Consider the following 23,333-nt stretch of genomic DNA (forward strand, 5'->3'; position numbering starts at 1 on the left):
AGAATTCAAGTCATTAATTAATAAAGTTTACAACCATTAAAAAGCCATTTGGATCATCAGTTCAGGGTGGATTTAGGAGCCAATTCAGTGAAGATTTAGTCAACAAAGACCAGGTGGCTCATTAGCTACCAGAGACTTAGGTTCGTCTGTATAGATGGGGATCTCTGGGGTGGTCAAGTTTCCATCCTTATACTTAAATTTCAACACATGGGCTCTTACTCTGAACATCTTCATCAGTGTAGTCTTGCTCATATGAGCACCTCCAGGGCGTGTTCCTGTTGGTTTCTGTTAGCAGAATGAGGTGAAAAATTGCAGCGACACCAAGGTCCAAATGTGGTAACAAGCTAACAAAGCCTGAGTAATGAGAATGTCTGCGCACATTCAGACAGCTCATTCTGTGGTAACAATATTCCCCTCAAACTCACATCATTTGCTAAATCAGGGTTTCTGCAGGGTAAAGCTAATTACATTTTAATACCACACATCATGCAGTAATTTCACGGTAATATAGGCCAAAGTACAAATGATGAAAACAACTATTATGATTATATCACATTTTTAGTGGAAGACACGGTAAACATTGGGCTCATTTCTAGCTCCACATTTTCATTCTTGGACTCCACTGGAGTTGCTTTAGCATCATGGTGTTGAAATTATCGTAATTTATCTTATACTGGGTTTCAGTTCATTCTCGTAATCTATACTCTGTTGGAAACAGCCTTCGCCTTTAGAATCAGCCTTTCTTTAACCCAAAGTTTGAATCGCAGGTGGGTGGGGCTTATGTGCTCACGAAGCTATGTGTCTAAATTGATAATAAGGATGAGATTAAGGATTAAGAATTATATAAAGTGTAGATTTTCCATAGAAGTATAACTCTCACATTAGTTTTAAGTTCACAGGAATTATTTGTACATATGCAAACATTATTGGGATGTTAAAAAAAAAATTTAAATTACACTTTCCCACTAATAATGGATTGCATTTATATAGCGCCTTTCGAGACCCTCAAAGCGCTTTACAATTCCACTATTCATTCACTCTCACATTCACACACTGGTGGAGGCAAGCTACAGTTGTAGCCACAGCTGCCCTGGGGCAGACTGACAGAAGCGAGGCTGCCATATCGCACCATCGGCCCCACTACGAACCATCAAGTGTCCTGCTCCAATTTTTAACTCCACGCTCAATCCAAATCCCACTCTTTATTTAAGCCATTGGCTGCTTTTTTAACTCAATATCAGTTCAGTCTTTGTACCTGACCACTCAGAGCAATGTTTTTTAAAAGCATAAAACTGTAACTAAAGACATGAATCAGTGGTGTGTCTACACATAACAGGCGACTTACTAAAGAAGCAATTTTAAATTGTATCCTTGGACAATTTGTTTACTAGCAATCTGTTGGAAATTAGCAGAATCTATGAAAAATATAACAGCTTGACAGGCATTAAATTGTATTCTGCCACCCTCCCAAAAAGCTATAAGTCAAAAAACTTGATCTGAAACTCATGTCCTTAGAAAAAAAGGAGAAAAAAAATCTAGCAAAATCTAGGGTCCTTTTGTCCCTCTGTGGGGGGATACTCCCACTAGGTTTAAATCTGGGACTCCCCACCATTTGACCTTAGAACTGAAGAAGCTTCTCGGATGAGAGGTGAAATGTCTTCAAGCAACTTAAAGAAGTCCAGACGCTTTTCTTTGCAAGCTCCTTTGACTAGCAAATACTTGAGAAATAATTTAAGATGTGCATCTGACCTTCAGTTGATCCATCTACTGTTTGCTGAAGTGTCATCAGAACTTGTTGTAATGCAGGGGTGCCTGTCAAGAAGCTATTCTTAAGGGAGGCAAATGGGGAGAAAACACTGAGGTTTGCCAAATTACACAAGAACTGGGCTGGAAATCAGCAGTGACAGGTGGAGGCTCTGTAGAGGCTCTGTCATGGTTTGGGGCTGCATATCAGCCAGTGATGTTGGAGATCTTGTCAAAATTGATGGAATTGTGAACCAAGAAAAGTACCATCAGATGTTATCCATCATGTAATACCATCTGGCAATGGCTTCATTTCTCAGCTTTTCTGACAATGACCCAAACACATTTCCAGCGCATGGAAAGCGGACGTGGATAGAAAAACGCCCAATGCAACACCATCAGTCATGGTTTGACTCCCCCAGAGCACAGACCTCAGCATTATTGAAGCAGTGAGGGATCCTCTTGACAGAACAGAACAAAAGGCAGCAAATCTAAAGAAGAGTCTCCTTCAGGAATAACTATTCCTGATGACTACCATAAAGAAATTTAAATAAATGTCTGTTTCCCATTTTCCAGGCAAGACCTGCAAAGTCTTGCTGTGCACAGAAGATTAATTAGCAGAAAAGATAAGGAACATTTTCACAGATGTACTTCACAAATCACTTCTTTTTCCATGTAGCATTTATTTAAAAACACACTGTATATCTAAACATTCACTTTTCAGTGTACATTTTTTTCATTTCTAAAGAGTACATCTTCTTAGCATGATGATGCCTTGTGATGATTTCTAATCATTGAAAGCTGCTTTGAAATGGAGCGGGGATAGCTTTTCATATACAAATACACATTTTACACATATAATGGCTGTTTAGTTGTGACCACCTAAACAAATCTGGTAGTATCTCAGACACACAAACTAAAGAACAGGTTGTTGTGCATCAAACTCATTCTCCAATTCAAACCGCTGTTCTAGACAGTCGAAAAAGGCTTTGTAGAGAAATCTAATCATAATGTATATTTTTAGCTTAGCTGATGCTCAACTTGATACTCAGAACCTCTTCAGTCATATTCATCTAATGTCATTAACACTTTACCAAAGGAGCATCTAACAAAATTACATGAACTGTAATCATAAATATAAAACTATATTTTCAAAATGGATAATATAATCTACAAGGAACACCTGGAGAAGAGACGCTGTTTAAACAGATGGAAATCATTTGTATGTTCGTTTGTTTCCTAAAGAATAAAGAGTGGAAAATGTAAATCCTAATTTATGACTGAAAATGTAAATATGTCTATGCAAAAATAACACAACATACGGTAGTTCACATCACATTACTGCTAGTGGAGGCCCTTACTTGGCAAAAAGAAAGCAGAGATTCATTTCACTCCACTCGCTAAAACATTTTTTACACCTACTTCCCCTCTGTTCAACTGATGAGCACCACAGGCATAAAAAAAAAAAAAATCAGAAAATCACATTTGCTTTCATCTTCCCCGTTTATGTCCCGTGAACATTTGCCTTGAATCCACCCTGCAGTCGTAGTTACAGCCACAGATTAAACAGGGGTTACTGTTTAAACAAACGTCTCTAACAGCAATGGTAGAAGAAAATATGCTCATGTATAAAAATATTCTCAACTAGCAGACTGAAAAACCAGCTTTGTACTAACATAGAGCTAGTAATCGATGTAAGAGTCATTTTTAAATATAAATCTAAGATGAAATGAAAGAATAGCTGCGTGTAAACTTGAAAAAAAGAAAAGAAAAGTGAGGTCCCATATCCTTTTTGGTGAACCACCAATGAAATTATTCGTACTAAATATCTGAACTACAGGCCAAGGCCTCGAAACCGCACAGTCTGTTCTCCTCACCCACAAAGAGAAACACTTTTCATCCAGTCATCAAACAAATCTGGAAAGAATAACACTGTAAACAAGCTTTGTGTGTGTTTATGTGTGTGTCTGTGTTTGTGTGTTTCGGAGGGGATCACTGCACCACACACATGGAGCTGCGAGGGGGGTTGACTGTCCTGGCTACAGTGTCCTGACTGTAGTTCACAATGTCCGCCTTCACCACACGCTGAAAAAGATGGAAAGGTGTCTTTTTAGTTTGAAAGCCGCAACAACAATTCCTTTGAAATACCAGAAACCTCCAGTTAGGCCACAGATTAAATTAAGTCTCACCTATTAAGGAGTTAAACTGCTGAAGAGTGCGATAAAAGACACTGTGAATGAGATCTTGAGAAACAGAAGTGTTTGCTTTCATGCAGCTTTGAATGAAAAGACTGATACGACTCTTATGTCTTGACTATAAATTCAAAGCCACAGCCAGCAGCAGACTAGCTTAATTTAGCCCAAAAACCATTATCAAGAGAAACATCTAATCTGTTAGTCTGAATAACTTAGATTCACAAATACAGATACAGGGAAAAAAATTTTAAAAACTCTGTATGTCCGTCTAAGCTGTCCCATTACTGGCCGCAGGGTCATGCACAGACATAAGTTGTATGGACGTTCTCATCTAGATGGTTGACTGAGATATCTCCCAAATTGTTTCTTTAACATTTCTTGACATGGGCTCAAAGTCCATACTATGACTGAAGACATTGGTCAAAATGTTTGTGGACCCATGCCCTGAATCTGACAGGAAGCAGATGAAGGTCAGAATGGAGTCATATCTGTTACATGGTTTTGAGGTTTTTCTCATTACATCACACACGGACAAAAACACACATAGCTTAGAATCCCAAAGTGGACTAAAAAAATAACACTACTACAGAGGAGATGTCTTTTTATTTGATTCCTCTACTTTGTAAATTTAAACTCTGAACCAAAACATAACCTCTATTACTAATAGTTGCTACAACTACAAATCTATGGGGATATATCTGTGTAACTGTAGAGACATACTTCCGGCTACTGAATCAAACATATTTTGCTTTGCTGGGCGTTCTCTTGACTAATTGGACCTTCATCCTGTGGGTAGTCCACCAGCTCAGCCTTCACAATCCTCTGAGAAGGTTCAGTGTATCGAGCAGTAGATGAGTGGAAGACAGGAAAAAGAATAGAAAAACAAAACAAAACAGAAAAACAGACAGTTATAAAATCATGAGAGAGCACACGTATGATGAGAGTTAAAAGCGACATTGAGCAAAGTAATGAGTGAATGAGAAAGAATAAATCAGGGAGCGCTAGAGATGAGGAAGAAAAAGAGTGTAGACAGCACACAGAGCTAAGCCAGTTTTCTAATTAAACACACGCTAAAACACACAAAGGAAAAAACCTTAAAACACTGAAAATCTAGTCTTTCATTATTGAGATCGATGCCATGTCAGTACACTTCATCCTAGTTTATGTCTGATGAGACATTTTAAATTGCTGGTTTGTCCAGACCCTAAAAATAATTCATTTATTCAATAGAAAAGGGCAATAGCGCAAAAGGCAACTGGACCCTATGGTGATTAACCACCTTCGAGGAGCCCACATGGCTGAATACCAGGCCCTGGTTGGCTGCCTGATTAACGAGCTGCCGAAACCTGGTGTTGGAGTCGGTGAGTGATCCGTAACTTCGCTATCTGATCTTACAGACAGAGGACCATGACGGAGAAGCCTGCCAGGCAGATATAATACTGTCGGGGGTTGTGACCCTCGTGTTCAGCTCTCTAAACCTGACAGCTGATAATGACACTTTGCTCGGCCACGGCTACACCCAGAGACATGACCTGCTGAAAGCCTTCTCTCTGCACCAATTTCCATTTACAACACTGGTCTTTATGAAAATTTATGAACTGTTTCTTGCGTTTTGTTTTTGCTTTAAGATGAAAAATTGACCAAGTAAAACACATTCCTCCACACCAACCTGCAGAAATCGACAAACACTTTGGACCACTGCGCTGACAAAACATCTGAAAATACCAGCTATGAGAAATTCTGAGCTGCGTGTGAGTGCAAACCAACAGACTGAGAAAATAATTATTTGATTAGATTCTTAATTCTTAGATTATTCATAACCAATCAGAACCTCAGATCACAACACATACAGTATCCACTAGATATGTAAATTTCTGGAATGTACCTTTAACTCAGTGGTTTTATAGGAAGTTTAATAAATGTTAAGTAGTTTCTTTTGCTTATACAATATATATTTTCTTCCCTGTAGAGCTGTGCTGTGTTTTGTGTTTCTGACAACTACTCATCCCTTCTTTATGAGTGGACAGTGGATCTAGCCACCCACCCAGCTTGATTAGCCTGGATTAAAGCACTTTGCTTTACTGACAGAACTATGAAGGGAGGGGGTTAAATGCAAAAGCAGATGGACAGCTACATTAGTCTGTGGTCATTTTCACTTAGTCAGAAGCGGTGTTGGCTGATTGGAGCAGAGCTTGAGAATTTGGCCACTCTTTCACCTACAAGCTCTCCCTTCTCTGGGGTCCTGACCTCTCTGTAGCCCTCAGGCTCATCAACCACTAGCCAGCCAGTGTGGCTCCAGCCGGTCATATCACACTCAGGATTAATGCCTCTGGGGGAGGTGACCTTGTAAATCCTACAGCTGCCACTACTGGGCATCATGGACTGGCTGGCAAGCCGAGGCTCCGTTTTGTCAAAAAAAAAAAAAAAAAAACAGCGGGAGATAAAACTAATAAATCAGGCAGCCACTCCTAACCTTCTCACCCCAACAACTGCCTACCTTTAACCTCTGACTTCACGCATTAATGTGGTCAATGTGGGTCTATTTACAGATGGGCAGTGTCAGTGGCAGGTATACCACAGGAGGCAGACGTAGCAAAATCATGTTTACACAGCAAAAAGTCCTATACAGTGTGTGGTGACCTCCATTGACCTAACACACTCCCCATGACCTCGCTTAAGTTCAGGCATAACATTACACATAGGTGACTGGTGAAGTACTGATGAGACTAAGAGCAAATTATCCATATACGATTAGAAGAACGTTGCACAGACATAGTTGCAAAATTTCTGCTAAACCTTGATGCTGTCACGGCTCACCTGTGACTGCTCTAGCTCTGCTTTGTTTAGTTTTACACCCAGAATCTCAGCAGCCAATCTCTGAAAACAAAGGTACACCTGGAATAAGAAATTCAGAGAAAAATAACACAAGGTGAATCCAATGAAAGCCACTTCCAATTTATTTTCTGACCTACTGAAAACTGGCTGGTACTAACCGAGTCCCCTGTCTTGGCCGATACGAACTGACTGATGACGCCGTTCTCTTGGCAGAAGCGCTGGTGTTTATCAGACTTCACTGTCCTCATGTGCTCCAGGTCGACTGTGGACAAAACACAGCGAAGACGTGAGAAAAATTACAAGAGACAGACAGATGGATTTATGCGATGGTTACACAGCACTCTCACAGGTTTAACTGTTAAATATCAGAGCATAAACAAAAAAGATAACTGTTTACACTTGCGTTAAGATAGAAGAGGTCTGCCTAGTGTATGAGGATGGCACGCATAGAGGCATGTAAAAACAAAGCGTAATTCAATTGTTATGTTGCTTTCAAAACCCAGCTGCATAGACTGATCGTCGTTAGCTTTCAATTTATGGATGGAGTCATTGAGAGTGGAAATGATCACCTTCCATTCCCAGCTGGTATTGAAGCTGGATGCGACACATTCCTCAGCGTTAAGCCGAGTACAGTTGCACCCTGAAGCCACAAACCTGTATTTGACCCGAAACAGACAAACCAGCCCAGCTGTGGAGAAATACTTAAGAAACAATACATGAATGACCAAAGACTTGAGGCTACAATCACAGTGAGAGTGTAGACAGAGAAAGACGTTTGACTTATGAGCGCACCGGGATGTTAAGGTGGGTGCAAGGGCCCGAGATCTGGGACTGTCACCTACACAGTGATTTACTGTGAGCACACAATGACAGCACCTTCCTTTTTTTCACTATTGTAGTGATGTCCCTGTCCATTCGACTCCTGTATAGTGATACTGGGCGCTTTGCTTCTCTCCTTCCTCATTATGGGGTCATGCTGGGGTCGATAAGGAAGGTCACCCAGGGGTCTTGTTGCTGAAAACATTATCTTGGTTCTTTATTTCTGGCTTTGTGCAGGAAGGTGGCCACGCCCGGTATCTGGTGCATGCATGTCTATGTTAGCTGGAAGAGGTCAGGCTACTGTACGGTTTTGCATTTCTCTCACCCCCCCTCGAGTTTTAGTCTTTGTGTGAGGCTTCATTGAAGTTGTCAGGATTTACCCTGTTCTCATGCCCCTTAGTGTGCATGTGTGTGTCTGTGTGTGACAGGGAAGAAGGGAGGTGTGGATAAAGCCAGAAGCAGAGAGAGAGAGAGAAATGTAAACACTGCACTAATCCTGTATTATTAATATCTGAGCCGCATGACATATGACCTAAAAATGCTAAAGGCCAAAAAAATACATTTAGAAAGAATCATTTTAGGCTAACAGGAATATTAGCATCGTCATAAGTGACATATAAACACGAACCTTTCTGGGCAACGGCAGACTCTTTTACAACTACTCAATGTCCAGGGCAGACTGTCATGTCTCTCCCTGTACATAAACAGAGCTGTCTCATAGGCGTCAGCAGGTTATTAATTTCAGTCATTTACAGCCAAGGTACCCAGCATGCTACTAGAAGTAAACACTACTAATCCTTTGGATCCTGCACACTTGGGAGAGGCTATCAATCATGTGTCACAGTCAGATTAACCAACATTAACATAGTGGCTCAGAAGCTGTGGAAGACACGTTACTGTTAAGTAAAGAAAAAGGTGTACAAATTTGTGAGGCTTCTTAATTTGGCCTGTGGGTGTGCGCATCAAGCCAATGTGAAAACTGGAAGTGAGTAGCTGCTAAGAAAATTCAGAAAACAGCACAGACGCATGTCTGGAAACTTCAGGTTTGCTTACATGCAAATTAAAATTTATGACACAGCACCAAAAGACTAATCTCTAAAGTATTAGAATTGTCATTAATGTGGAAACACAAATAAAGGCACTTCATGTCTTTTGAAGCCAAATGATTGTATTTTAAGTGTCAGAAATCTATTGTGAAGTACCAGTTAAAGTGTACAGGCAGCAGATTTACTACTTACAACCTAATGTCTGCCTGGACTGCTTGGGCACATTAGCATGAGCACTGTATTTTGTCTAACTATTGTAGAATTGTAGATGTTTTTATATTTTTATCTGAAAACAACTCTTTAAGACGTTTTTTCAATAACTTTTAGATATTTAGATTAATAAATGTTTAAATTTAGATATCAAATTTAGATAAAAACACATGTTGCAATTATTCCATTTTGTTTGACTAACACCAGTGAGATCAGTCACTGTAGTTCTGAAAGCAAAATGGTACGCCTTTTGGTTTTAGAATATGATTGGAGCTGCTAAACAGTTTGGCTCCACCGTTGTTGTACTTTTTGATTTATAATTCGCTTTTTTTTTTTTTAAATGTTGGCCATGTTAGCACCTGTACTCTTTTATTACTCTCTACCAGGGGTGGGCAACTCCAACTACTGGGGGTGCTACTACTACTACCAAGCAAAATTCAACTCAGAGATTACAGGTATCATCATGGTGGTTACCAATTTTGGATATTACTCTTTCTGGTTCGTGTTCTGTGTCCGCTCACATAAAGAGGGGGTGTATGATGCATCATTTCTTCTTCTGCATAAAATCAATCAACTGAGCACTACTTACTCCAATCTCAGCTATTATCAGAAGAACAATTGACATAGATTTATAAAGAAATAAAAAAAAAATATATATATATATATATATATATATATATATATATATATATATATAAAAAACAGTAAAACATTGGATGTAATAGTAATGTAATCGAGACGTAAAGCAGACTAGGGCCAAACTTAAAAAAAATTTCTGCATTTTTTCTGCATCACAAACTGAATGCACCACACATCTCAGTAGGTTGCATAAATAAATACTTCAGAGTATCTATGTCACAGTGGGGCACTACAAGAGACTTAACATAACCTGCTGTGGACCAAGTTATGTGTTTAGCATCAGTTAGTATGGTGATTTAAAAGACAGCCACCTTCGTGACTCTGAAAACTCTGACTTTAGGCTCAAAATAGTTTGCTAATCCATTAATCTTGCTTAGAAGTAGACACCTCTGGAGATTTCACATGTTGAAGTACACTCTGCTCCTCCCTACCAACATGGTCAGACAACAAGTATGACTAGCCTTCTCCTCTTTAGCGTTTGGGACACAGTGTCAATGATTTTGAATGAAATAATTAAAAATTTTGACCAATTTCTTTCCATCTTAAATGACTTGCCTATGAGGATATGTGGATGTAGATATGTGTAGCGTAGCCTGTGTTCACTGGCAATGGTTTTCAGTAGTTTCCATTATTGAAAATATTTGTGTTTTCAGTGGGGACATGAAGATCCCAGTCTCTTAATGTATAAAGAAAAAATCTAATATGAAAATCACTGCATTGCATATTTATATTACACAGAACCCAGTGTTTTCTTTTTTTTAAAGGGTTGTATGATTAAAAAAGGAACATCTACGTGGTAATATTAACTTAATATACATTGTGATAGATAAGCAAACAAGGTAACCCTAAATTCTGTATATGGTAGTAGTGGTTCATGGCTCCTTTAAGTCACAAAATAATACTGTAGGGTAAAGGACCCACTTTCCCACACAAAATAATTTTTCAGCATCTGTCTGTGTAGACTGAATACAAGACTAATCCCACAGTTTTAGTGTTTTGCTCCATTTTTCTCCCTAATGTACCCATTTCTACTTATCAGTCAAAAGAATCTTTCTCCAATGATCTGGTTTACCTCTGTTTCTGTCAAACTGTACATCAGCTTAACAACCCCGAGGAAGTGACTGCAAACACGAAATAAACTGTTTAGGCCTCCAAGAGCATAGAGATAGTGAGTGGATCATTACTCGTCAAGAGCGATGGCCCTCCCTCGCTGTGGTCACCATCAGTGTTTATTTAAAAGGTCTGCCTGTCATTGGGGTGAATTACAAGACAACAGTTAGAGATTAATATCTGGGGGATAAATTAGGCTTTTACCGTAAATAATTGGTTTGTTATTGCAGTGACCTATTAAATGGGAACACAACCAAATGAGAAGAAAATATGGATGTTCCCCTCCACAATTTAGTGTCTATGTGGATGTCAGCTTTCCTCCTTCATGGAAAGAATCCACTCACTGGCAGACCTGATCATCCTGAAACCAGACAGGCTTGGCGGGGTTTTTTATGTCACTTAAAAACTTGAAATTAGTAAGGAGGTTGGATTTTGTTTGGATGGATCTGCCCAGAGAATGCTTTTAAAGTAGTACCATTTGCTCTGTCACCTTCCCTGAAAAGACAATCACACATTAACTGCCAATGAAACGAAGAAACTGAAAAGCCATTAGTGATGAATTTATATCGTCTTTACTGCTTTGAGTGACTTAAAACTAGAGTTTGTTTTTAGCACAGACCGCAGCTCTACTGGCACACTTGCACTTTCGCATACACTGCTTACAACATCCCCATGGCTGGGACTGGAGCCAGGCTGAGATCTCGAAGCTTATCCAGCAGATCATCGTGGCAGTTGGCTATTGAATAATGGCTTGCTGTAGCAGTGTCTGGTGGTTCTTTCTGCAGTGAATTATAAGTACCCTTTGAGTCAGTAATAAAGCACAAATAGGTGTATTGTGAAAATGTTGTGAAGTCATGTTGAAGAAAACACAGCAACCTCCTGTAGCAGAGCATTTTGTACACACTGCTCCAATAACAACCGAACAAGATCAAATTCAGTAAAAGACTCAAAAGCATGATACCAATAATCATGTAAACATAATTTGTGAAACTTTTGAAGGAAGAAATAATATGCTCATCTACCTAAAGACATAACCCCCTTCTTACTTATAACAGTGGAGCTAATTTATTAGAAAAGTATATTTTGTAGTAATACAGCAAGATGATCTAAAGACTTTCTGCCACTGAATTCTATGCAACTGCAAATCTTTTTAAAAATAGAAAGACAATGATCAACCAGCCAGGGGCTTGTACTGGCTGATTTTTAGTGTGTTCAGCAGCACACACTGGCCTTCCAGTCTCACATATTACCTCAGACCGATTATAAGTCGGTCTGAGACACTTACATCACCTGCCCAGTTTGAAGAAAGTGACAAAGGGAAAATGGTAAAACTAAAACTAGCCAGAGCTTACAGCCACCCACAATCCACCATACTCAATATGGGCAGAGAAAAGACTGAAGCAGTTAGGAGAAAAATTATCAAGATGAGTGAAAAAGAAAAAAAGGGTCAATGTCCTGTTATCTGGTGATAACAGGACATTGACAGCTGTTGAGCTCAACAGCTGTTGAGGTCCTTTGGACCTCAACAGCTACAGGCCGGTGGCTCTGACATCCCACCTGATGAAGACCCTGGAGCGGTTGGTCCTGGCTCAGCTTCGGCGCCTAATAAGCTCATCACTGGACCCACTTCAGTTTGCCTACCAGCCTGGCATTGGAGCGGATGATGCCGTCATTCACCTCCTACATCGTTCCCTCGCTCACCTGGAGACCGCTGGAAGCACTGTGAGAATCATGTTCTTTGATTTCTCCAGTGCCTTCAACACTATTCTTCCCTCGGTTCTAAAGGACAAGCTGGTGAACTCTGGAGTGGACCATCACCTCACTACCTGGATTTTGGACTACCTCACCGACCGACCACAGTATGTGAGGACTCAGGGCTGTGTGTTGGACAGGGTCGTCTGCAGTACGGGGGCCCCACAGGGAACGGTTCTGGCTCCGTTCCTCTTCACCATCTACACTGCAGACTTCTCCCACAACTCCACCCAGTGCTTCCTGCAGAAGTTCTCTGATGACTCTGCAATAGTCGGCCTCATCACTGATGGGGACGACAAGGAGTACAGAGGACTGACCCAAGACTTTGTGGACTGGTGCCAGCTGAACTACCTCCAGATCAACGCCAGTAAAACCAAGGAACTGGTGGTAGACTTCCGCAGGCACAAGCATTCTCCACTGCAACCACTGAACATCCAAGGTATGGACATTGAGGCTGTGGACAGCTACAGGTACCTTGGTGTTCATCTGAACAACAGACTGGACTGGACTCATAACTCAGACGCCCTCTACAGGAAAGGGCAGAGCAGGCTGTACCTGCTGCGGAGACTCAGGTCGTTTGGAGTGGAGGGCCCACTCCTGAAGACCTTCTATGACTCTGTGGTGGCTTCTGCTATCTTTTATGGTGTGGTCTGCTGGGGCGGCAGCATCTCTGCCGGGGACAGGAAGAGACTGAACAGGCTGATCCGAAGGGCCAGCTCTGTTCTAGGATGCCCTCTGGACCCAGTGGAGGTGGTGAGTGACAGGAGAATGGTGGCTAAGCTGTCATCACTGTTGGACAACATCTCCCACCCCATGCAGCAGACTGTGACAGCACTGAGCAGCTCCTTCAGTGGGAGACTGCGGCACCCACGGTGTGGGACGGAGAGATTTCGCAGGTCTTTCCTCCCCACTGCTGTCAGACTCCACAATAAAGACTTTAACTGATCAAACACACACATCCACACATGTGCAATAACACTAAGTGCAATAATCTTTTCTGTCATCGTTGTATTTTTACTCAGTTGTATATAGCATTTGTATTCTATTTTTATCTTATTGTATATTTATTTTATTTTATTCTACTGTATATAGTATTTTATTTTATTCTATTCTGTACAGTTGTGTACTGTATTTATTCTTATTGTATCCTAATTTTTGCCTCATAACTTTTGCACTGTCCACTTCCTGCTGTGACAAAACAAATTTCCCACGTGTGGGACTAATAAAGGTTATCTTATCTTATCTTATCTTATCTTATTATATAAACATACTGAAAAATGATGTAAGTAACTGGCATTTGTTTTGTTGTACAACTCTATTGCATCTTTGGTAAGGTAAATTATGTCTGCTGGTGGTTGCAGGTTAAGTGCCAGTAAAGGTGGTTTGTATTCACTTGTTTAAGTGAAAAAAGATCCTGTAACTTGCTAAAGTTTAGGGAAAAATGTAAAAATGAATAATTGCTTTTTTATTAGTTAATTTTTGTCTGTATATGCTGTCAGTTACCATCCTTTGAAAGAAAATCAGAACCAGAAATTATAATGAGCCAAGAAAATTACAATTAGTGCATCTCGTCATCATCCCCTGTTCGCCTTTGCAAAGAATGCAGATTTAAGGTTTTCAATTTAACAGACCCACAAGCTACCTCCATCTTTCATATACGGTCTGGCTTCATTTGCAACAGCTTAAGTTATTAGCACAGTGTAGTCACATATTGCAAGACATTAGGTCAGTTTGATTGCTTTTTTTGTCCCATAATAGTAAGTTTTGCCTGATAATTGTCACACATTATAATATGTGACTTTAGCTGGTTTAACATGATACTGTTAAGTACCAGATCTCCTTCAAAACAACTTTGGTAACTTTAACCACCCCAAGCAAAGTTTTTTCCTCTTTTAAACCATCACTTTGCCAATGAGAATACACACCAGACCACAAAGGTTACTGGGCAAGTACCTTCAAGAGACACTGTATGGTTATTGTCACTGTACCCAAATGTGAACAATGTGATAATTCAAGGAGGGATTCCTTGATTGTTGGAGTTCACCGACACATGCTGCCAAGGCAAAACAATCACCTAAAAGGTCTGTGTTGGCTAACCAGCCTGAAATCCTACACTACACTGTCTAATCCTCTCAGGCCTTTTTAAAACCACGCTGTGATAACAGAGACACCTACTTACTGTTTGCCTCAGCCAGCTGCTGGGGGCCAATTGGAACAGTTTATCCAGCGAGAAACAGCCAGAGAATAAGCTTGGCATAACACAGTTAATTGCCGACGGCCTCGTTTTAAACTAAACAGCAGTCGTGCGTTGGGGAGCATGAGGGCCGAGGGTGGAATGTGTGAACTGTGAGTGTGTGTCTATGTATCTGTGTGTGGTAATAATGGCCAGGCATGCGTGTGTTTTCAGAGACTTGGGGCTCTGAGGGGTCATATCCCATTAAGTGAAAGTTACAGGACTGAGCCTAATCAACCCCAGGGGAGAACCTATCACTTCCAACATTACCTCACGCTATGGCTTTAAGACCCTGTTAAAAGGATTTGCCTCAGCTTACCCTCGCTGACCATGAATCGATTCAGACTGTATAGTGAGGGCAAGAAATATCAAACCGAGTCCAGATCCTAATGAAATGACTTACAACTGTCTGGGCAAATTGTTCTCCATGCACCACTAACTTTAAAAACATCCCAAGACTATTCTGCAGTACTGACATTTAAAAGGGTTTTTCTAGCCTCAACTGTTACTTTACCCTTAAAATGACAAAAGAGCAGTGCTGTTCTTATAGGTTTCTGGCATCCTCTGCATATGCACAACATCATTTTACTCAAACCCCTCAACAACATTTTCATATATGTTATTCTTTGTTAAGTACAGCAAAGGTTTGTTATTAAATTAAACTCTCTCAAGTAAAATTAAGCTTTGTACTGTACACCTGTGTTGGCTGATCATGTGTACTGATCTGTTAACTTATTTGTCCATCTACCATCAGTTTACTTCTGCTTATCCAATTCAGGGTCTCAGTGGGAGTCGAGCCTATCCCACCTGTCATGGGGTGAGAGTTGGGGAACACTCTGGAAAGATCGCCATTTACGCTCGCATTTACACCTACGGCCAATTTGGAATCGCGAATTACCCTAACAAGTATGTCTTTGGGCTATGGGAGAAACCTGGGGTACCCAGAGGGAACCCACACTGGCAATTGCTCTTAAAATAATTATAATGCTATTCAGGTATGCCATACCCTATACACATCTGATCATTACACACGGCTTTTTACTCCTAACCACTTTTGTGAAACCTTTTTTGCATTCTGCTTCTTGACTGCTTTGTTTTTAGGCCATCAGATATTCTTTTTTTGGAGGACCCCACCTCTACATCGCCCCTGTGTTTATGGCTGCAAATTCAAACAATGCTCACAAGTGCCACCATTGGTCAAAACTTCCACTATCACACTTGCAGTCAAAAACACTCTAAAGCATATATTGCATATTCCACTACTTCCACTTAAAAAAGCCACAAAAAAATAACAGAAACTTAAAGGATTGTTAAATATCACTATTAATATTAAACTGCAGGAGTCTGATAGGCGAACAGGTAAAGATTAATCGCACGAGGTATTTTATTTACCCGTAAATTTTCTTGCACAAGATTTAGAAAAACGTTTACCAGTTTAAAAAGGTCAGTAAAAGTATAATAAATCATTCTGCGTGATGTTTGATTGAATTAGACACCGATTTAACTTTCATACATACCACGAGTGGCTAATAAAACAGCATAACTAGTTGAATTTATGTGAAGCATTTGATTGGGTCCAACTGGTTTACATGACTCAAAGAGAGCTCATAAAAACTGAGGGTTTGAAATATGAAGGGTGTGATAATTCTGTACCTGCATTACATACATGCATACATACATATATGCAATATGACGTAAATGCAACAATAACTACTTTTTTACTTCCAAAAAACTGCTGGTTTGTCCCCTGTTTCTTTTTCAGAAATACAGTATAATGCATGACTGTTTTCTTTATTTTTTAAACACTATGCAGTCATTCAGGAGGCAAGTAACAGCACTGCTATACATTTCATTAAAACCTGAACAGTGTAGATATTGTTTATAATTGTTGCTGTTTATGTTTTTAAAGCCTGAAATATCTCATTTTAGTGCCAAAGTACTTCAATATTTAAATTTATCAGCTTAATACCTATTACAGCACAGAAAACACATTTCCCACATCAATATTTCTGCGATTTATTGCTGGCTTTGGACACTGTACAGCTGAATCTAAATGTATGGTTGGATAATTGGAAATAATTATCAGCATATTAAAGCACTGAGGTAAGTTAATAATATTATCATGACTTTTCTGAGTGAGTACAGACAGATGAAGTGCTGTTCGTAGCCGGGTGCTGTCGAGGTGAGCGGGGCCTGTGCAGGATTCCTCGGGGGAATCCTGACAGAGACAGAGCGCTCTTTGTGCAGGGGCGCCCCAGCCCCGGTGGCCTGAAACGGGCCAGGACCATCAGGGGACTCGCTTTCCACTAGGTCAGAAGTGTTCTGTCGACAGCTCATTGATCACAGCTCATCTTGTCATTTGATCGTCCTTCATGAAACGATGTGCAGACACACTCATATTCACACTTGAAAACATAATCAGGTACTCCAAAGCAGCTAGTAAAACAATATGGTCTTCCCCCTCGGTCAGAGAATGAAAAACAGAGAGTGTCCAGCGGTAGCTCTGCACGCAGGCTGAGGGCTGGAGTGCCGGCCTGTCACTGCAACAGTAAAACATGAGGCCGAGAGCCTTGCCGGCTAGGTTAACGGGCTCCCAGGACTCATGAAAAGCGGACAAAAGGCCCAGTTCTGAGCCGACCGCACAAGTCGCTGCCCAGGGTTTCACTGGCCATGTCCTCCAAGCTCTCCTCGCTGTTAAACTAAGTGGACTTTTACGAGAGGGCAGTAATACATGCCTCTGTGAGCCGACAGCGTAACTATGAGCTATAACAATTAAACAGAGCACAGGGCAGCCTTCTTAGCTGTATATGTTGCTCACTATAACACTATTCATATTTATAAAATCTTCCTGTGAGCAGTGATGCATTAGATTGGCCTTCATATTCAACATTATGCCACAGCAATGAATCATAACATGGAAAGAGAGTTCTGCTCACAACTGCCTGAACAAACTTGAAACATGAAGCAGAAGCAGAGTGCAAAGACTGTGATGTAATATTTCACACAACTAAAAAGTAAATTTACCAAAAACGGAGGGAAAAACTGTGTTGATATTTCACATACATTTATAAAATATGCCCCTGGATCTACATCAGTCAGTTATTTACCTAATCCTGTGTCAGCAAGGCCTCTTCCAGGAATTCCTCCATATCAATGTTGTGGAGCAGTGAAGAAATAAAGTATAGCCTGAGTGTGATGAGGGTTCCAGGCTGCACTCCGGTCAGGTGGCTAAGCTGTTCTGTGCAAGTCAAATGGCCCGTGACTTACCACACAAGAAGGTATTCGAAGACTGATCATCTACTGCATGTGCAACAATATTTGCTTTATGGATGGCTAAAATGAATGAGGACTTTCCATGTTTCAACAGGCATGAGAGTCAAAAGACGAGTGCAGGGACCAAAGCTGGGTCAAAAGCTGTTACAATTAAATTTTACCATTTACTTAATTTAGTTCTGTGTCGGTAAGACTGCGAAAAAAAGAACTTAAGTACCTTTTAATCACTGTGTCTGCAATTGCGACTTTACACTGGATTATGAACCACAGTGTAATTCAGCTGTAATTCTTCATTCATCTCCCTCTATATCTAAATCTTGTAACCAGATTCGGTTTCACATCTTTTCCAGACTCACAGCCAGACAGCAGGCTACAGTGAGTGTGGTCATAGAGACAATTTGATACACACATCTCATTTGACCCTTTTACCTTAAATAAAATGTGAAGAGAAACAGGAAACACTGGATTTGCTGTAAACTGTAAACATTCCAGATGTCTATCCAACCATACACCGTGCCTAACTGGGTCTATCTTCTGTATATATAATGTTTTACAGCGTCGAACCTGTGGTCATGCTACCCACAGTGCAAAACAGACACTGCTGACGTGTTCATCCCTCCTGTCTGGGGAGGGGTGAGGGTGCCGGGGTAAGAGTACTGGGCTTTTGTCCGACCACATGTCTATTGTGGCTAAACCTTTCCCTTGGGGGCAATTAGGACCTTTTAGTTTGTTGTAAGAGGACCTAAGTATGAGTGGGTTGAGCCAGGAAAAACATTTTTGAGCTAAACCAAAAACAGAAGCGCATTGAGCTCCTCTGCACTCCTGGACTTCTGAGCATCTCTCTATTAAGAAACGTGCAGCCCTACACTGAACAGACAGGAACTGTGGCAGCTTTACAGGGGCAAGGAGGTGACAGAGGTGAGAGAGAGAGAGCTGTGGGGGGGGGGAGGCTACAACTCCACCCGAAGCCTACCCAAGAGGGCTAAGAGCTTAAGACCAACAATGTTGTTGGGTAAGGACATGCTTCAAGAGAATCCAGAGTAAGGAAAGATCCATGTTTCAATTTAACTTTCATATGGTTGGATGAAAAACCGGGGAGAGGGAAGTGCAACGGGTAACGGTATGCAGTGAGATCTGTCGTAGCGTGCAGAAAGCAAACACATGTGTGTTGTTAAACACAACAGAAACGCAGAGCCAATGAAAAGACATTACAGTAACCAAAGGCAGCTACAGCGGAGGTGTTGGTCTACACATGTGAGAGATAAGAGGACTTGTAGGTATAAGTGTGTTTAACTGAAAGAGTCAGTGTTTGCACAGGGCTGAAAATGAAGGCACAAGTATGTTTGAGAGATGGAACAAGATAAGGGCTTAGAAAAGAAAGATGTGGGCAGAAAGAAACAGAACACAAGAAAAAAGCAGGTAGGGTTAGATTCCATTCATGCGGGGACCTTATCTTCTTGCAGAAGAGATGTTTCCCAGGGCAGGCCTGAGTGGATCAGCAATGAACAGTGTTAGAACCACAGAGCAAAAACCCATGAGTGATGAGGCAAGGTTAAGAGAACTGAACCCCTTTAAGTCACCCAAATAAGGGCTGTACAAGTCAATGATGGATGCTGTGGAGTTCCTGAGGGAAAGAGCACTGGCAATGGGAACGGTGATGGGTGGGGAGGGAGCCAAGGTCCTGTGATTCCTACTTAATAAAAACAAATTGGTTTGATAAACGATACAGAGTTAATGCCTACAAAGAAATATGGGTACTAATTTTGAACAGTAACATCAGTTATTTCAACACAACAGCACTGTATGCCAATTTTAACAGCTCTTATTAAGATTCAAAAATATGGATCAGTGCTGCTAAAAGTGTGCCACAGTTTTGTGCTTTTGCTTTTTTAAATCACAGATTTCAGACAATCTTTCATTTAAAAAACAAACAGTCACAAACAGGTTCATCGCAGCTGAAGCAAAAAGAGGGAGAATTTATCATCTGGAGCGCTTTCAAAACACACCGCACTTATTAATTCACTAAAAATGAAGCATTCAAGTGTTGGAAGGGATGACCGCATAACAAGCCAACATATCTCTTGAGAGGTTCCTGTGTACCATACGGTATTACGTGAGGATGCACTGTAATAAACATTATAGTGTGTTTAGACAGACCAAGAGCTTAGGATTCTTCCATTACCAATGTTTTCCCAGAAATTCGACTAGTGTGTTCTTTCACCTAAGTGCATGTGTGTGCATGCAACTGCATAAATAATTCTGTGCACATATGTGAGCCCTCAATAAAACATTTCATGGGCTCCCTCTCTGAATTGTTATAAGTGGTGCCATTATTTGACATAAGACTCTGGGCAGCAGGTTGAGGGTTATGGGGTGCAGCATACTGATGCTTAACAAGTACACTTAACCCTAGCTGGTCATTCAAAGCCGAAGAAAGGAAAGGCTGTTTCCCAGCAGCGACATGGCACAGGAGGGCAGTCAGGCCAGGGTAAGGAGAGGAGGGGACAGCATCACTAATGAACCTGTCTGCTTCGACGGCTCAACTACCGTACACGGGGAAAAGAAGACAGTGTTCAAATTAGAGTAGAAGGCAGGAATAGTAGTAGTACTGGATTTTAAAGCTCAGTGTATAGTAGCTGTCAATAAGCCAAATACAGTATTATCTGACTGAAGCATGCGTGTTGACTTTTATTAGTATTCAAATCAACTTGTTATAATACTGTTATAGATACTTTAGCGAGGACTTTTTTTTATCTGAATATTCTTTCAGCAGTAAACGGCCACTAAAGTAAGTATTACCACAGCCACTGTTCACCTTAAGTTAATCTAAGTGGAACCACTAAAAATGTCTGAGTGGTGAAACACCACAATCTCCCCCTAAGACATCACAGAGACATAAATCTGTAGTGTTTTTATAAGCTCCTTGTTATGTCTGTACTTCTATTTTGGTTGTCACAAACATGCTGCCTCATTCAGCCCAACATCATGGGAACTATTCAAAAGCCATCTAAACTCTGCTCACCAAAGAATGCTGTGTTTTCATATGCTCACAATACTGTTAAAGTATTAAAATTGGAGGAGGGAAGAGCCACAGTACTACAAAACAGTAGATGTTTTGCAAAATAGATTAAAAGAATATCTAGACTAACTTTGCCGAGCACCCTGGAAAAATATAAAATAAAGAAAACGGACACCATGGGAGGGTTCAGGGATTCTTACTCTAGCAAAGTAATTGATTGCTCCTAGTGGGGCAATCTGTGTGGGATTGTGTTTTTCTTTTTTTCAGTGTGTAGGAACAGAAAAAACACACATGGACCATTCTCAGCATTAGAGCCATTAGAGGTAAAGTAACTGTGGGGGTGGGGGGGGTGGGGGGGGGGGGGGGGGTGGATGAGGAGCTTGACAGCGGGATGTACACTACTTAAGTATTACAGTACACACACTCACCAGCACATCCCAAACTCTAGCCTAAATACAGAGGCGCCCACTGTTAAAGCCGGGGCATTAGAAAACGCAACGGATGTGAAGACAAGAGAATCTGCTCTAGACAGGCGAATTAAACCGTGACCTATGATCTCCGTTGAGTAACATTAGCGAGTTTCCTGTGTGTAGGCACCGCTCTGTTGACAGTTCATCATTGCCTGGGAAGGTGGACAGTCACCATAACACACACACACAGTGACGCCTCGCTTTAAAATAACACAACGGCAGCCATGACTCCACATCTGTCATGGGGATGTTTAAAAGAGTCATCATTATTGGTCTTTATTTTGGAGATGCTGGGATGGGTGCAGGCTAATAGGAAAAGAGCCGTCTGGTTAACGTCCAGTCCCTCACCTTAACCGACTCGGGACAGGAGAGCAGAATCAGACTGTGGGATGGGTGAGGGGGGCACACGGGGACTGGCTGGGAGGGAAAGGGGTGCAGATAAGCGGTAGCCTGGGTCTGCTGGCCCATATTAAATCATCATCAGTCACGCCCAGGAGTTCACAAACATCAGCATTCCCATCGCTCTCAAACTTCGCTCTCTTATCACACCAATCAGTTATCTGGTGCTCTAACAAACACGTCTGCTACCATCACATATGCACTCCTCCACACAAACACAGGCACTCAGATGAAAAATGCATCAGGGTAAAATACTCAAACAAAAACCTGCAATAACCTAATTTCATATGCAGCTTCTGAAATAAAAATTCTACAAATAATAAAGTTCTTTCAAAGCAGTGTAATCATTCTTATAGTCTGTGTCTATGGTCTTTTTTGTGTGTATTTTATTTTTTGTTTGTGCAATACTTACTTTTGTTGCCTACCAAGGAGATAACTGGCTGAATATCAGATTCCTCGTTGGCCTTCTTGACCATGCTAAACCAATCCTCTAGATTCTCAAAGCTCTGGTAGTTGGTGATATCGTATACCAGTAGAACCCCCTGTATTGGACAAAGAGGAGGCAAACAGTGTTAATGCTATCAAACACCGATTTCAGAAGTTCACATTTATAACAGATGTATACTGATTATTTTCTACCAACAAAGATCATTCTGTAAAAGTAATTGATTGCTTCTAGTGGGGCAATCTGTGTGGAATTGTGTCAAATCTGCAAAATTTTACCTACCTACTCTCCAATACTGTACGTATTTTCAGAATTACCAGCTCTTGAAGTATACAGGGGCTGGTTGAAATCTGGTGCCGTTTAAAGATGCAAATACTAATTATATATTTTTTTAAAAGCCAAATAAATTTTTTTCACCACATTTTTTATAGTCAACACTGAGCAATAATATTGTAGGATATATCATAGTTTCAATTACAAAGATGCTGCAAAGCTTTATCTATTTTTTGAGGAGAACTTTGTAAAAAAGTGTATTTTAGGTAAACTTTTAAGGGGATAGGTCGGGGACATTTAACAAAAAATGTTAACTGATCAATATGTACTTAAAGGGGCTGTGATTTTGAAAATAATCTTAATTCTGCGTGGCATTTTAATTTTAATATATGATAAGTAGCTGGACCGAGAAAAAAATAATAATCAGCTGATTCTGAGGGAATCAAGTGGGAGGCAGTTACTGATTTTTGACCCACATAGTCACATTCATGAATAAAATTGAGCCAGGAAGGCAACAGTAGGTGGCACTGCTCCTCTTCTTAGAGTAGGGGTCACACTCATTCACTCAAACATAACTTTAGTACTATCATGAAACTAAAACGAAGCTGAGGATCTTTTTTTATTATGAAAATAGTGATTTGCACATAATTTACTCCCAGTTGTGTAAGCATACTGCAGATTCACTGCAGAATGGAGGTCAGGTTTGGTTATCTGCTGTCTGAGCTAATGAATGAAGGTTGTCTGCTTCGAGACATTTTTTCTCCTCCCTCCATAATCCTAAACCCTCGCTGCACGACAGAAACAGTCATGCAACGATACAAGAGCCGTGTTTGGTTAAACACTCAGGCCAGAAGGAGCTGTTTACATGAACA

The 23,333-nt window shown here is 40.7% G+C and overlaps 1 protein-coding gene across 1 annotated transcript in view; it reads right to left on the reverse strand.

The window, feature by feature from the left end:
- Positions 1–3,629: 3,629 nt before the first annotated feature.
- The window catches only part of rab28 (RAB28, member RAS oncogene family), a 31,309-nt gene continuing 11,605 nt past the window's right edge, over positions 3,630–23,333 (reverse strand). The window contains exons 4-7 of the mRNA XM_084952038.1: positions 22,156–22,285; positions 6,932–7,035; positions 6,756–6,833; positions 3,630–3,828 (exon numbers count right to left, since the gene is read on the reverse strand). Coding sequence (XP_084808164.1) covers positions 3,736–3,828; positions 6,756–6,833; positions 6,932–7,035; positions 22,156–22,285 — 405 coding nt within the window. The 3' untranslated portion in view covers positions 3,630–3,735. The remainder of the gene's footprint in view (positions 3,829–6,755; positions 6,834–6,931; positions 7,036–22,155; positions 22,286–23,333) is intronic.

Source organism: Perissodus microlepis, chromosome 2, assembly GCF_051167445.1.
Source record: "Perissodus microlepis isolate ML-2025 ecotype Zambia chromosome 2, ASM5116744v1, whole genome shotgun sequence".
Lineage (NCBI taxonomy): Eukaryota > Metazoa > Chordata > Actinopteri > Cichliformes > Cichlidae > Perissodus > Perissodus microlepis.